The sequence below is a fragment of the Polypterus senegalus genome, chromosome 1 (genome assembly GCF_016835505.1).
Source record: "Polypterus senegalus isolate Bchr_013 chromosome 1, ASM1683550v1, whole genome shotgun sequence".
NCBI classification, from domain to species: Eukaryota; Metazoa; Chordata; class Cladistia; order Polypteriformes; family Polypteridae; genus Polypterus; species Polypterus senegalus.
In genome coordinates, this window is record NC_053154.1 from 97,134,685 (window position 1) to 97,148,234 (window position 13,550).

Consider the following 13,550-nt stretch of genomic DNA (forward strand, 5'->3'; position numbering starts at 1 on the left):
GCAACCCTACAAAGACCTAAGAAAGACAGTGGCATGGCTTTAACTAACTAAATTTTATTACTGGGCGGCGAATATACAGACTATAAAAACATGGACACAAATAGATGAACATACACAGGCTTGGTCCGCAATGGAATTAAAATCCTGCAGTACTTCTTTATATTTCTTGCTTTGTACCCCAGTAAATACAAGTTATCACTAATATACTAACAACCCAACTGTGCTTCACTCACTCAGAATATGGAACCAATGTAGGATGTATTTTAAGATATATAAGCTTTTATCTGTGGCACCTCTGCACAAGAACCACCTTTTTCTACCCTCTCAAACATATGCAGTTTTTAATGCCTGGAAAACATTCGGGATTAAATCACGTAGAGATCTGTACATTGTGGAAAGCATACCCCCAAACACAGACAGACCGACACCAGAATGTCCAAAACACACTTCTTTTTATTAATATTGTAAGCACCACAATGTCTTCAAGCACCAACTCTCTTCCTTTGTCTTTTTTGGTTCTCTTCTTCTTTCTCTTTTCTTGACCTCCTGTCCTCCTCACAAGCTTCGTCTCCTTCCTCCCAACTCTGGCTCGTCTACTGGAGGGAGGCTTCCCCTTTTATCATGACCCAGATGAGCCCCAGGTGTTCCCCTTGACGTCACTTCCTGGTGTGGCGGAAGTGTCAGGAAGCACCTGGAAGCACTCCGGGTGACCTTGGAACCACTTCCGGCAGCACTTCCTGGTGTGGCGGAAGTGCTGCCATCCAGGATTCTCTAATTGTCCGGGCGCCCCCTGACGGTGGCCACGTTCTCTCACAATGAGTATTCCAGCTCCGTCCCTGTGGCCCCCAAATAGCCCCGGGCGGCTGCCCTCTTGTGGCCGAGGAGAAGTATTGTCCAAGTTGGGGACTATCCAGGCGTCCCGGCCGGGCAGTGTCCCCACTCATCTGTGACAAGATGGACAACGTCTTTGCATCCTATTGACAATTACACTCCAAATTTAGCTTTCCAGCAACACATTTCTTTCACTACCTTCAAATTCAAAACGTTCTTAAACAGAACCTGCCCAATTTTCCCACCTCCCACCTACCTCTATGCCAGAAAAAATGTTTCTCAGTCTTGAGGACAGCATTTCTGTAATATATAAAACTATTTTTACAGTCCCTCTCTTTCAAAGATCCAAAAGAACAGTGGGAAAAGCATCTCTTACTCAACATTTCAGAAAAGTGGAAAGTAGCAATGCAGAGAATTCACTCGAGCTCCAAATGCGCAAAGCATAGAATTATTCATCTCAAAATTATATATAGAGCGCATCTCTCTCGTTTAAAATTGTCCAAAATGTTTCCAGGGCATGATCCAGCCTGCAAACACTGCAATCAAGTTCTAGCCTCACCACGCCATATGTTTTGGGTGTGCACCAAGTTAACATCATTTTGGACCAAAATCTTTAAATACCATTCAGACAGCCTTGGTGTCACAATCCCTCCTAATCCACTGTCAGCTGTGTTTTGGGGTACTTCTAGATGGGCTTAAGGTGGAGAAGGGCAAACAAACTGCAATTGCCTTTACTGCACTACTGGCACATAGACTTATCTTGCTCAACTGGAAAAATCCTAACTCATCTATTCTAAGTCAGTGGGTAACTGATGTTTTATACTATTTGAAACTGGAAAAAAATCAAATTTGCACTTAGAGGATCTTTACAAAACCTTTTTCAAAACCTGACAGAATCTAATCAATAACATTTTAGAATAAGCATTTAAATTGAGGAAGCAGGTTTTCTCCGCTCTTTTACTCCATTTATTTTTATTCATTTTTTATTAATTTATCTATTCACTTATCTTTACTAGCATAAAGTTTTACACTGCTGGCCTAGCTCTCTTTCTCAGGAGTTGGGATTGATTTGTTTAGAACCTTTTTATTTCTCTTTGATAAAACTTGAGTTATATGTATGGAATGTTATTTGATTTTAATAAAATCAATAAAATTAAAAAAAAACATATTGTAGCATGCAATGCTTTCACTATTTTTTTTTTCATTTAAAACTTACTTTTTTTTTTTGCAAATTTATTTCTGCTGCTATTGCAGAGTTATATATGACTCTGTCTTGTGTTCTTGTATGTAAAATTGCTGCTGTGCTTCTAATGGCATGCATTTGGAGATCATAACCTCTGACCAGTTATCCTGCAGGATTAAAAGTCACTCAGAAGGTTGAGTTTCCTATCCAGGTTGACTGATTTAAAACCATTTTTGTCATGTATTGTTGTGTGTCACAAATTGTTTTTTGGAAAGATTTTCTGGTTTCTACTTGTGCTAGTATTTTTTAATTTGTATTTTTGTCTTGTGATTGGGTGTTGGTTACATGTATCTTATCTTCTGTTTTTCTACTATTTTCAGCTTTTGACCAGGTCTTTTATTCCAGTTACTTATTCAAATAACTTAGCTATTTTGTCTAGAAGAACAATTCCATCTACTACATTTTATTCCATTGTTTTAAAATGTCAGTTTTCTCCCACATTTAAAAACAATCTCATTAGAAGAACTAACTGTGCTCATGTTTCTGTAGATATGAGTTTCAAACTATACAGGGAAGTTACTGTTAGATTCCTACTTATGGAGTACACCTGAAATATGACTTGGATTTTGGATTTAGCACATATAGCACCCGAGACTTTTAAACATTTAGTTAATATAATGAATCCTTAATAGAAGCAAATTTTGCAGCAAAGGATAAACAGGTTAATTAAACAAAAGTCAAGAGGCGGTTTAATGATAACAATCCAAAGCAGGTCTGGAAGGGACTAAAAACAATTACAGGGCTGGGCTCTAAAAAGAATGTGAATTTTCCAGCTGACAAAGACCACAAGCTTTTAGTAGATGAACTGAATAACTTTTTGGCAGATTTGAAACAAGTGATTTCAGCACCCAAAATACAGAAATTAAGGAGATGCTTTATAAAAACACCAGGAATTCTGCTGTGATCTTCCCTGCAGATTTTTTTTTTTTTCTCCAGCTGTCTGGAGGTTTTTTTTTTCTGTCCTCCCTGGCCATCGTACCTTACTCTTATTCTATGTTAATTAATGTTGGCTTATTTTATTTTCTTACTGTGTCTTCTATTTTTCTATTCTTCATTATGTAAAGCACTTTGAACTACATTTTTGTATGAAAATGTGCTATATACATAAATGTTGTTGTTGTTGTTGTTGTGATGGGGTTCAGTTTAACTGAAGTGGAGAAAGGTTTGCAGCAAGTCAAAACAAACAGTGCAGTGGGACCAGATGGCATATCAGGTTGGATCTTTAAGTCTTGCTTTAAGCAGCTCTCTCCAGTTTTTCATTTGCTTTTTAACTAATCTCTGACCTGTGGTATTGTACCTAATCTATGGAAACAATCAATCATTACCCCTGTATCTAAGGTTTCTAGGCCAAACTGTTTAAATGACTACAGACCAGTGGCACTTACATCTGTTCTAATGAAATGGTTTGAACATTTGGTGAAAAACATTTTAATGACAGAGACAAAGTCTTTTCAAGACAACAATCAATTTGCTTACTGTGCAAACAGAAGCGTGTGTTATATTACATCAAATCTACACCTTTCTTGATCAGCCTGGTTCATATGTCAGACCACTATTTTTGGATTTTTTTTCAGCGTTCAATACCATACAGCCTCATATACTGATTCGGAAATTGAACAGTATGAATGTAAACCCATTTATTACACTATGGATTCAGAACTTTCTTTTAAATCATTCACGGACAGTTAAAGTAAAGGACTATCTTTTTCAATAGTCATTCATTCAAACACAGGAAGTCCACAGGTGTGTGTCTTATCACCATTACTGTTTACTCTGTGCACAAGTGACTTGAGACCTGAGACCTGACTACTGCTCCATTATCAAGTATGCTGATGACAACTTGTTCATGCATATCTGGGGAGGATGAAAGCCACTATCTAAATCAAGCGGACTGTATGGTAAACTGCTGCAATAAAAACTCTCTCACTCTGAATGTAAAAAAGACCAAAGAAATTATATTTGATTTTAAGAGACAGAAATCTTTATGTTCACCTATTGTAGTTCTGGGAGAGGAGGTAGAAATAGTGACTGAATATAAATACTTGGGAACTAACCTAGATAACAATCTTAACTGGAATACAAATACAAAAATATTATTCTCTAAATGCAACCAGCAGTTATTTTTTCTCCATAAACTCAAACTGTTTAAAGTAGACAGTAGAGGTATGCAGCTAAAGGTATTGGGGCTGATGAAGATGATTTGACTAGTGTGTGTCAGAGGGCAATGTTAAAGAAACTGGAAATCATCTCAACTGATGACAGACATCCATTACATGTAGAACTAAACTTCAGTAAATCTGGAAGGATAGTCGCTTTGAAAACCCACACAAATCGCTCCAGAAACACCTTTCTTCCTAGTGCCATACGACTTTTCAATAAGAAATTGATAATGATTAAGGTTTTGATATATATCCTGTAACCTTTTTTTTGGTGTAAATATGTATTATCTAACTGCCTTTCCTTAACCTTGTCTGTTATTAGATGCAACTGAGAAGGCCAATTTCATGTTTTCATATGTAAACATGACTAAATAAAGAAACCTTAAACCTAAAAACTTCATATCCAAACTGAATACATTTTAAATACACTGGTCTGTATCTAAATAGTACAGAAAAGTTAATTTCTTTTAAAATAATGTGTAATTTCAGTAAAGTTAGAGGAAGGTTTTTTTCTAGTTATTTGTAAAACTTTTTAAAGTTTCCAATTGCACATTTTGTGTTGATTTATTTTTAAATGGAAACACAAACTAAACTTGCCTCAGTATTAATTAATTAAAATATATAAATTGAATTAACAACTTGGTATAAAATTAGATCAATCCAATCTGAACCCAGCTAATTTAAATCAGGGTCTTGTTAGGCTTATACTGGTATTAAAAAAAATTATTTCTGAAAAATTAAGCAATAAACATTATATGCATTGCCAAACTCGCTGTGATATTAGATGTAGCCTTAAAAAATTAAAGCATTAATTTTAAAAATCTATATTTAAGGCACTTCCCTAAAACAGATTAAAACGGTGAAGAAATTTAGGTGGCAGACACACATAGCATGCCAAGCAAAGGAAAAATTAACAAATGACTTCAAAATATGAGCAAACAAAGATAGGAAGAGTAACATCTAGTGTAAAACAAAACTCAAAAGGTGCTTAAAAATAACCAAGAAAAAAAGGTGAGTCAAATCTGAATTAAATTGGTCATTAAACACTGTTTCTTGGTTTCTTTTACTGTTTTTTCTTTATTTGTAACAAAGTTTGCAAAGTTTCAGTTACCTGGTTTGACTTTAAATGAGACAGCTGCCATGATATCATGCACATGCTCTAGCAACATGCAACATCATAGCAACTAGTTTAGCACATTATTTATTTAGCACTGTAAACGTTAAATGAACAATTAAAAAAAAACAAAGCAAAAATTCATTGGCTGAATGAGTTGGTGGTCCCCATTTTAAATAAATGGTACAAGTGGTTGATTTTCAGTTACCTAGATATCAGTTTTTATCCTCCTAAGGAAGGCATATACCAGGGTGGAACTGAAACTTTGGTCCCATGAGGATCATTGTCAAATCCACATTGGCCTTGGAACATGTACCATTTCTTTAATATTTGAGGGTTTGTGTACATGTGCTTTTTGGAGCTGGAGGCTTGTGATCTTGTGCTGCATGGTATTTTGAGGAGGTGCATTACAAGGTGGAATTCATTCCTTGAATTTGCAGAGTGAGAGTTTTGCATAGGTTTTGTTATGGGTGTGTCTTGTCTTTTCTCCTGTTCATAATTTTCATGAGTGCCAATGACCAAAACAAAGTTCTTTGCTGTGTGTCCACAGGTATGATGTACAGTATGATAGGATCTTAGACTGTAATTAAAATTTTTGTAGAGCAAGATCAGCCAAATCCAGCACCTGAAGCAGTAAGAATGTCCTCTAAATCTCTGCCTCAGTCTGTATGTCATGTATGTCACATTGGCAGAAGATCAAGCAGAAGAATTAGGGCACATTGAAGGGATTATATTTAATTTCTGAGCCGGGGAGAGCTGGACATTGTTATTAGAAATACAAGTGTCTGGACTGGGTAACTCTAAATATATAAACCCAGTGTATTCCTGGAGTAAGTAAGTAAGTAAATGTAATTCCCTCTGATGGTAGTTTTATTATGAGGAATTACTTAGTTGAGGCATTAACACATTTGGAGTGTATGCTAATTAAAGTAGGTAATGCCTTTTTTGAAAACTTGCATCAATAGGAAATCCGAAAGTGGAAATAGAAGAGGAAATGGAGCTCTAGCTGGCCCATTTCCAAAGTATTCATTATATGTGTGGTTACAAAATAAACGAGCAGGCACAATGTGCAGCCACAAGAATAAATGAAAAACATTAAATTGGTCTGTTTTCATCCACGAATAAGAGATTTGAAATGAACTTGCATTTTACAAAAAATAGGTGAAAATAAATTATTAATAAATAAATAATGTTAAATGTACAAGAATATCCACTTCATGAAAACATATTGTTATTGTTGTATTACAAAATTGGTGAAATATACATTGATTTACATACATTGTTTTCTTAAATTGGTACAAATATATATTTATTAATGTTCAATGCAGTTGTAAGGAAATTTATGTAAAACATTTCTGCATTCTGTTGTTAAGTGATTCAGATCATGAATAGTTTTGTTGTAGTTGTGTAGTGAGGAAAAAGTAAATAAGTCATCCCTCGTATCTTAGGTATCCATTGTTTGGCCTGACCTCCATACCAGTGTGTTTGAAGCTGATTGGTTAAGGAAACGATGCTTTTCACAACCTTCTAGAGAAAACTTACAAGAGAACCTATTTTTAAACGGTAGGAGGATATTTTTTGTTAAGCTATTTTGACTCAAAATGTATTGATATAATCCATCTTAATATTTCTTTCCAGATTTAACACAATAGTAAACTGCCAAATTTATAAATATGTGACTATTTATTATATTTAAAATGTACAAAAATACTGTATGTATTAGTCTGATTAGCAAGTAAATTATATGTACTTTATTTACACTTTCTTACTTTTGCTTTTATCCATATTTGCCCTTCTTACTGCCTATGATGTATGTCATGTTTATTTTCAGTTTGGGGTGATGCACATGTGAATTCAAATGTAGACGAATATTACAGAAATTAAACCACGCTTGAAACAAATGTAAGAGCAAGAATATTAATTTTTCCTGCCCTCTTAATTTTTCCTTTTTAGGCATATATGATAGGCTTAAGTACTTTTGGGAGATTATTATGTTTGTATGCACAGAACTTTGAGATACATTACTGGCATAATCATGATGTCACCTATCTAGGCTGAGATTCCTTTGAATACGCTTGTCGATCTCACGGTCCATTCTTCCCTCACTCTTGAACAAGACCCCAAGATACTTGAACTCCTCCACTTGGGGCAGGATCTCTCCCCCAACCCTGAGAGGGCACTCCACCCTTTTCCGGCTGAGGACCATGGTCTTGGATTTGGAGGTGCTGTTTCTCATCCCAGCCGCCTCACACTCAGCTGCGAACCGATCCAGAGAGAGCTGAAGATCATGGCCTAATGAAGCAAACAGGACAACATCATCTGCAAAAAGCAGTGACCCAATCCTGATTCCACCAAACTGGACCCCTTCAACACCCTGGCAGCGCCTAGAAATTCTGTCCATAAAAGTTATGAACAGAATCGGTGACAAAGGGCAGCCCTGGCAGAGTCCAACTCTCACTGGAAACGGGCTCGACTTACTGCCGGCAATGCGGACCAAGCTCTGACACCGGTTGTACAGGGACCGAACAGCTCTTATCAGGGGGTCCGGTACCCCATACTCCTGGAGTACCCCCTCAAAGGATTCCCCAAGGGACACGGTCAAACGCCTTTTCCAAGTCCACAAAACACATGTAGACTGGTTGGGCAAACTCCCATGCACCCTCCAGGATTCTGCTAAGAGTGTAAAGCTGGTCCACTGTTCCGCAACCAGGGCGAAAACCACACTTTTCCTCCTGAATCCAAGGTTTGACTATCCAACGGACCCTCCTCTCCAGAACCCCTGAATAGACTTTTCCAGGGAGGCTGAGGAGTGTGATCCCTCTGTAGCTGGAACACACCCTCCGGTCCCCCTTTTTAAAGAGGGGGACCACCACCCCAGTCTGCCAATCCAGAGGCACTGTCCCCAATGTCCATGCGATGTTGCAAAGACGTGTCAACCAAGACAGTCCTACAACATCCAGAGCCTTGAGGAACTCCAGGCGTATCTCATCCACCCCCGGGGCCCTACCACCAAGGAGTTTTTTGACCACCTCAGTGACCTCAGTCTCAGAGATGGGAGAGCCCACCTCAGAGTCCCCAGGCTCTGCTTTCTTATTGGTAGGCATGTTAGTGGGATTGAGGAGGTCTTCGAAGTACTCTCCTCACCGACCCACAACGTTCCGAGTCAAGGTCAGCAGCGCACCATTCTCACCACATACGGTGTTGACACTGCACTGCTTCTTCTTACTGAGATGCCGGATGGAGGACCAGAATCTCCTTGAAGCCATCCGAAAGTTGTTCTCCATGGCCTCCTCAAACTCCTCCCACGCTCGAGTTTTTGCCTCAGCAACCACCGAAGCCACATTCTGCTTGGCCTACCGGTACCTATCAGCTTCCTCCAGAGACCCACAGGACAAAAAGGTCTTATAGGACTCCTTCTTCAGCTTGATGGCATCCCTCACCGCCGGTGTCCACCAACGGGTTCGGGGATTGCCGCCACGACAGGCACCAACCACCTTGCGGCCACAGCTCCGGTCAGCCGCCTCAACAATAGAGGCACGGACAGCAACCACCGAAGCCACATTCTGCTTGGCCTACCGGTACCTATCAGCTTCCTCCAGAGACCCACAGGACAAAAAGGTCTTATAGGACTCCTTCTTCAGCTTGATGGCATCCCTCACCGCCGGTGTCCACCAACGGGTTCGGGGATTGCCGCCACGACAGGCACCAACCACCTTGCGGCCACAGCTCCGGTCAACCGCCTCAACAATAGAGGCACGGACATGGTCGAAGTTCTGCCGGAGGTGGGAGTTGAAGCTACTTCTGACAGAGGACTCTGCCAGCCGTTCCCAGTAGACCCTCACAACACATTTGGGCCTACCAGGCCTGACCGGCATCCCCCCCCACCATCGAAGCCAACTCACCACCAGGTGAGGTTCAGTTGACAGCTCCGCCCCTCTCTACACCCAAGTGTCCAAGACATGTGGCCGCAAGTCCGATGACAAGACCACAAAGTCGATCATCGAACTGAGGCCTAGGGTGTCCTGGTGCCAAGTGCACATATGAACACCCCTTTGCTTGAACATGGTGTTCGTTATGGACAATCCGTGATGAGCACAGAAGTCCAATAACAAAACACCGCTCGGGCTCAGATCGGGGGGGCCATTCCTCCCAATCACGCCCTTCCAGGTCTCACTGTCATTGCCCATGTGAGCATTAAAGTCTCCCAGCAGAATGAGGGAGTCCCCAGAAGGTATGCCCTCTAGCACCACCTCCAGGGAGTCCAAAAAGGGCGGATACTCCAAACAGCTGTTTCGGCGCATACGCACAAACAACAGTCAGGACCCTTCCCCCCACCCTCTCATCCACCGGGGTAAACCCCAATGCACAGGCTCCAAGTCGGGGGGCAATAAGTATGTCCACACCTGCTCGGCGATTCTCACCAGGGGCAACTCCAGAGTGGTAGAGAGTCCAGCCCCTCTCAAGGAGATTGGCTCCAGAATCCAAGCTGTGCGTCGAGGTGAGTCCGACTATATCTAGCCAGAACCTCTCGACCTCACCCACTAGCTCAGGCTCCTTCCTCTTCAGAGAGGTAATACATAATACATTCATAATACAATCAACAATTAGATTTTCCTATGTAGCAACAAGTTCTCAAAAGGTTTTGCACTATACAAATGTCAGTAAAAAAAATTCCAGGGCACCATTGGTGTTCCAGGATTCAAAACATTAGGGATATCACATAAAACAATGCAATGATTCACATTATGAATTATGCACAGGCACTGGTTCTTTGCAATTGTTACATTATCTGCCTATCTAACATATGTCTCAATAAATGAAACATTTTCAGATATTTCTTAATTCTATATTAGAGATTTGACATAGTTCTTATTCTCAAACATAGTCTTAAATTTGTTCCAAAAGCTTTGGTCCCACATTAAGAGGAATTATTTTGTGTAATTTGCAATGGATAGCTGTTCAAATCTGGCAAGAGAAGCAGAGTTTAAATGTCTGGGTGTCTATATTAGTTTTTCAGTTATCAATTCACTAAAAGGGGAAACAAGGCCTACTCGTTTCATTTAGTTTCCTTTTACCTGTTCTCCCACACCTAGCCATCCAGGTAGGGACATTGTGCAATCAGAGTGCCATCTCTTTTTTGTCTTCCCAACTATCCATGGCCCCTCTATAAGTAGAGGGTCTGGTACACCTAGCCCTTGCTGATTATCCTGCTCTCTAGCATTGTAGGAGACTTGATATTTTGTTGCCTTATACTGTTGTTCAAAAATGCATTCTCAGGTTAGGTTATTTATTTATTTTGTATTTTACATATGAAAATATCAAGGTGCTTCTGGCATTTTCAGAAGAATTTGATCTTCCATTTAACTTTTGTAAATGAATAAAATAGCTGAACTATAGAGAAAAATTTAATTAATTTAATATTCTTGTCTCATTCCTTCCTCTCAATGTTTTTCTGTCTTTTTATTTTGTTAAAAAAGTGAATGTTATTTGTGGTTTAGCTGTTAATAATGCTGTGAACAAGTGAGACATTACATTACATGTATGTAAAGACAAAAGTGATGTGCAAGGAAGGAAAAGGTTTGTGTAGAAACAAGGCAAATTTTATTTTATTTAATTTAATGTCTAAAAATATCTAAAATAGTGACTCAGGAAAAACATGCAAGTCGTAGGAAATCTATTAAGTCCTGAATTTTAAAAGCCAGATGCTGAAAATATGCTGTTGCATATCATTTTGTATATTGTCGTATACAGTATCCTGAAATTCTTGGTACATATTTTTCCTTCAAAGGATATTGAATTTTTTTTTTCTTGCCCAGCTTTCTTCATGATTCAGTACATCTTTGTCATTTTTAAGCTCTTACTTGAATCCTATAAAGATGCTAATGACAGTTTGGATGCTGGTATTTGTACTTATTTGCTTGAACCTGGATGCCAATAACAATGAGAACTTTCATTGGATTCTAAACCACATAAAAGCCCATAGAAAAACTGTTAGTTGGAAAACACTTCACATGCTGAACATCAAGAAAGCTGCTCAGTGGAAATTTTTGTTCAGCTTCCTTTGTCGACACATGCAAGACTGATTTAATACAGGGAAGACCACAGAGGAAATAAGTGCCCCGACCCCCCTGTTGTCTAGCCTGCCTTGAAGCCATTGCTGCACATTTGAGCAGGAGCCAAACTTCCAAATTCAGATCCATCTTACTCCACTTTGTTTGTCTTTCATTTCAGAAGACAGAATCCTGGAGCTTAAGTTTTTTTCTGGGTTTCTGTTTAAGGTTTTGCAATGGATTTTTTGCAAATCAAAAAAAAAACATTTGGAAAAAGAGGTATTTTACCACAGATTTTGCACATTTTCTGCAGTATTCTTGTGACTGGCACAGTTCAAAGCATTAACTTTTTTCTTTGCTTCAGACAAGCAGTATTTACTAATTAACCCTTACATCTTATGTTCCATTCTATATTATAGATAACAAAACCTCAAAACAGTATTTCAAATGCCAAATTTCATTGTGCTTTTCTGAAAGTGTCTAGTTTAAGGAGCACCTCCTTTCACTATTTCAGTGGTGCTGCTTTATTTTTAATACCCACTTAATCAACTTTAAAAGTGATCTTTTCAAGAAGCCTATCATCCACTGCAATAGAAAGTCATGTTATAATACAAAAACCACTCATTTTTAATCAGTTATTAGTAAGGATGCCAGACATCCAACAAAAGCAGGACAAGTCCTCCTTTGTGGCCTAATGTCCTCCATTCGTCCGACAAAGCTAAAAACCTAAAAAATGTCTGCCTTTTGCATGTGTACCAGCAAATAGTTGCATACTGACACTTCACCGTCAGACCCTTAAACCCAATCCCCATCCCCCTTTTTGATACAAGATAGGTATCTCAGCAAGAGTAATCCAATAAGGGGACTCTCAGCAATCCTCTGTTATATATGTATAACTAGCTATTTGCTAAGAAATCAGCATCATGAGGAGGTTGTAGAACACTTTTAAATTTGTATCTGGCAATCTTAGTGATGAGTAGAATTTCCAGTAGGTCCTACCCTTTTGTAACATGACATATGAAAATCCAGTTTGTTGACACTGTGACAAGCCTGTACCTGACAAGTGGTATTAATGCTGAAGAGATGATAATGATATGAATAGTAGGGGGACACTCTTGAGCTATCCCTGAACCAAAATAATGAACAAGAAAATCAAAATATAAAACAAAAATAGTTTATTATATTTCTAATATTACAGGATAAACACAAACTACAAAAAGTAAACATGATAGAGACCTAATGCCTCAATGGCCTACTTAAACACATGGCTTTCCTTTACTATTTATATGGAGTGTATAGTTCAGTTTTACACCCACCTTTTGCACTCTTGCTAGGGCCTCACCATTCGACTCCAAGCCCAACTTACGTGTAGCTTGCAGGGACATCCCAGGAGAGTAACTACATTTGAATGAATAGAAGCTATGGAAGCCATACCAGCTTCCTAGATGCCCTGTAGAAAACTTAAAATTGTATGTCTAGAGTTTGCACTGGAGACCCAGGTCTTCCTGGATTTCTGTGCCCTAGCCATCATGGAGAGGTGCATGCAAATGCTACACAGATTGTTGTCTCCAGAAGGAGCCCAGACACAATATCAAGGGTTCACATGCCTCCTTCAAGGGCTTAACATATGTTAGGGCCTATTCACATATACTCTTTGAAAATTTCCAGTGTTTGTTTAGTGTTTTTCAAGCTTTCTAATGGCTTTTTGCATGCATTTTTAAAGTGTTCTTCAAGGTTTTTTGGGGTGTGTTTTGCCTCTTTTCAGGCATTTTTCTGTCATTTTCAAAAAAGCATTTTGCAGGGAAAATATGATTGACAGATGAATGTTCTGTCTCCAGAATGTCTTGTATGACTTAAGTGCTTTAAATTCTGACAAAGCACAGCAGAGCAGGTGTCGTCAGAGTGGTGTGCAAACAAATTGGGTTAACTCTTTCACACCAACGAGAGTCAACAGGACAATTCTGGACTTACTATAAAGTCGGAAGCATCCTGGAAAATTCTAGGATTACACACAGGAGTCGATAAGCATGTAAGCACATGATGTGTGAAAAAACAAAATAATTGTGTTATGTCACAAAAAAAAAGTTGCCTGCAATTGTTTGTGCAACATCATGCCCTCGTCTAGTAACAGCTGGGGGGTTGTGTGAGGTGTT

At 39.0% G+C, this 13,550-nt stretch overlaps 1 protein-coding gene across 2 annotated transcripts in view; it reads left to right on the forward strand.

Annotated features, from left to right (window-relative positions):
- bbox1 (butyrobetaine (gamma), 2-oxoglutarate dioxygenase (gamma-butyrobetaine hydroxylase) 1) overlaps positions 1 to 13,550 on the forward strand; it is a 121,105-nt gene that overhangs the window by 30,367 nt on the left and 77,188 nt on the right. For both annotated transcript variants that reach the window (XM_039753717.1, XM_039753728.1), the window contains exon 3: positions 6,796 to 6,910. In XM_039753717.1, the coding sequence (XP_039609651.1) occupies positions 6,796 to 6,910 (115 nt within the window). The remainder of the gene's footprint in view (positions 1 to 6,795; positions 6,911 to 13,550) is intronic.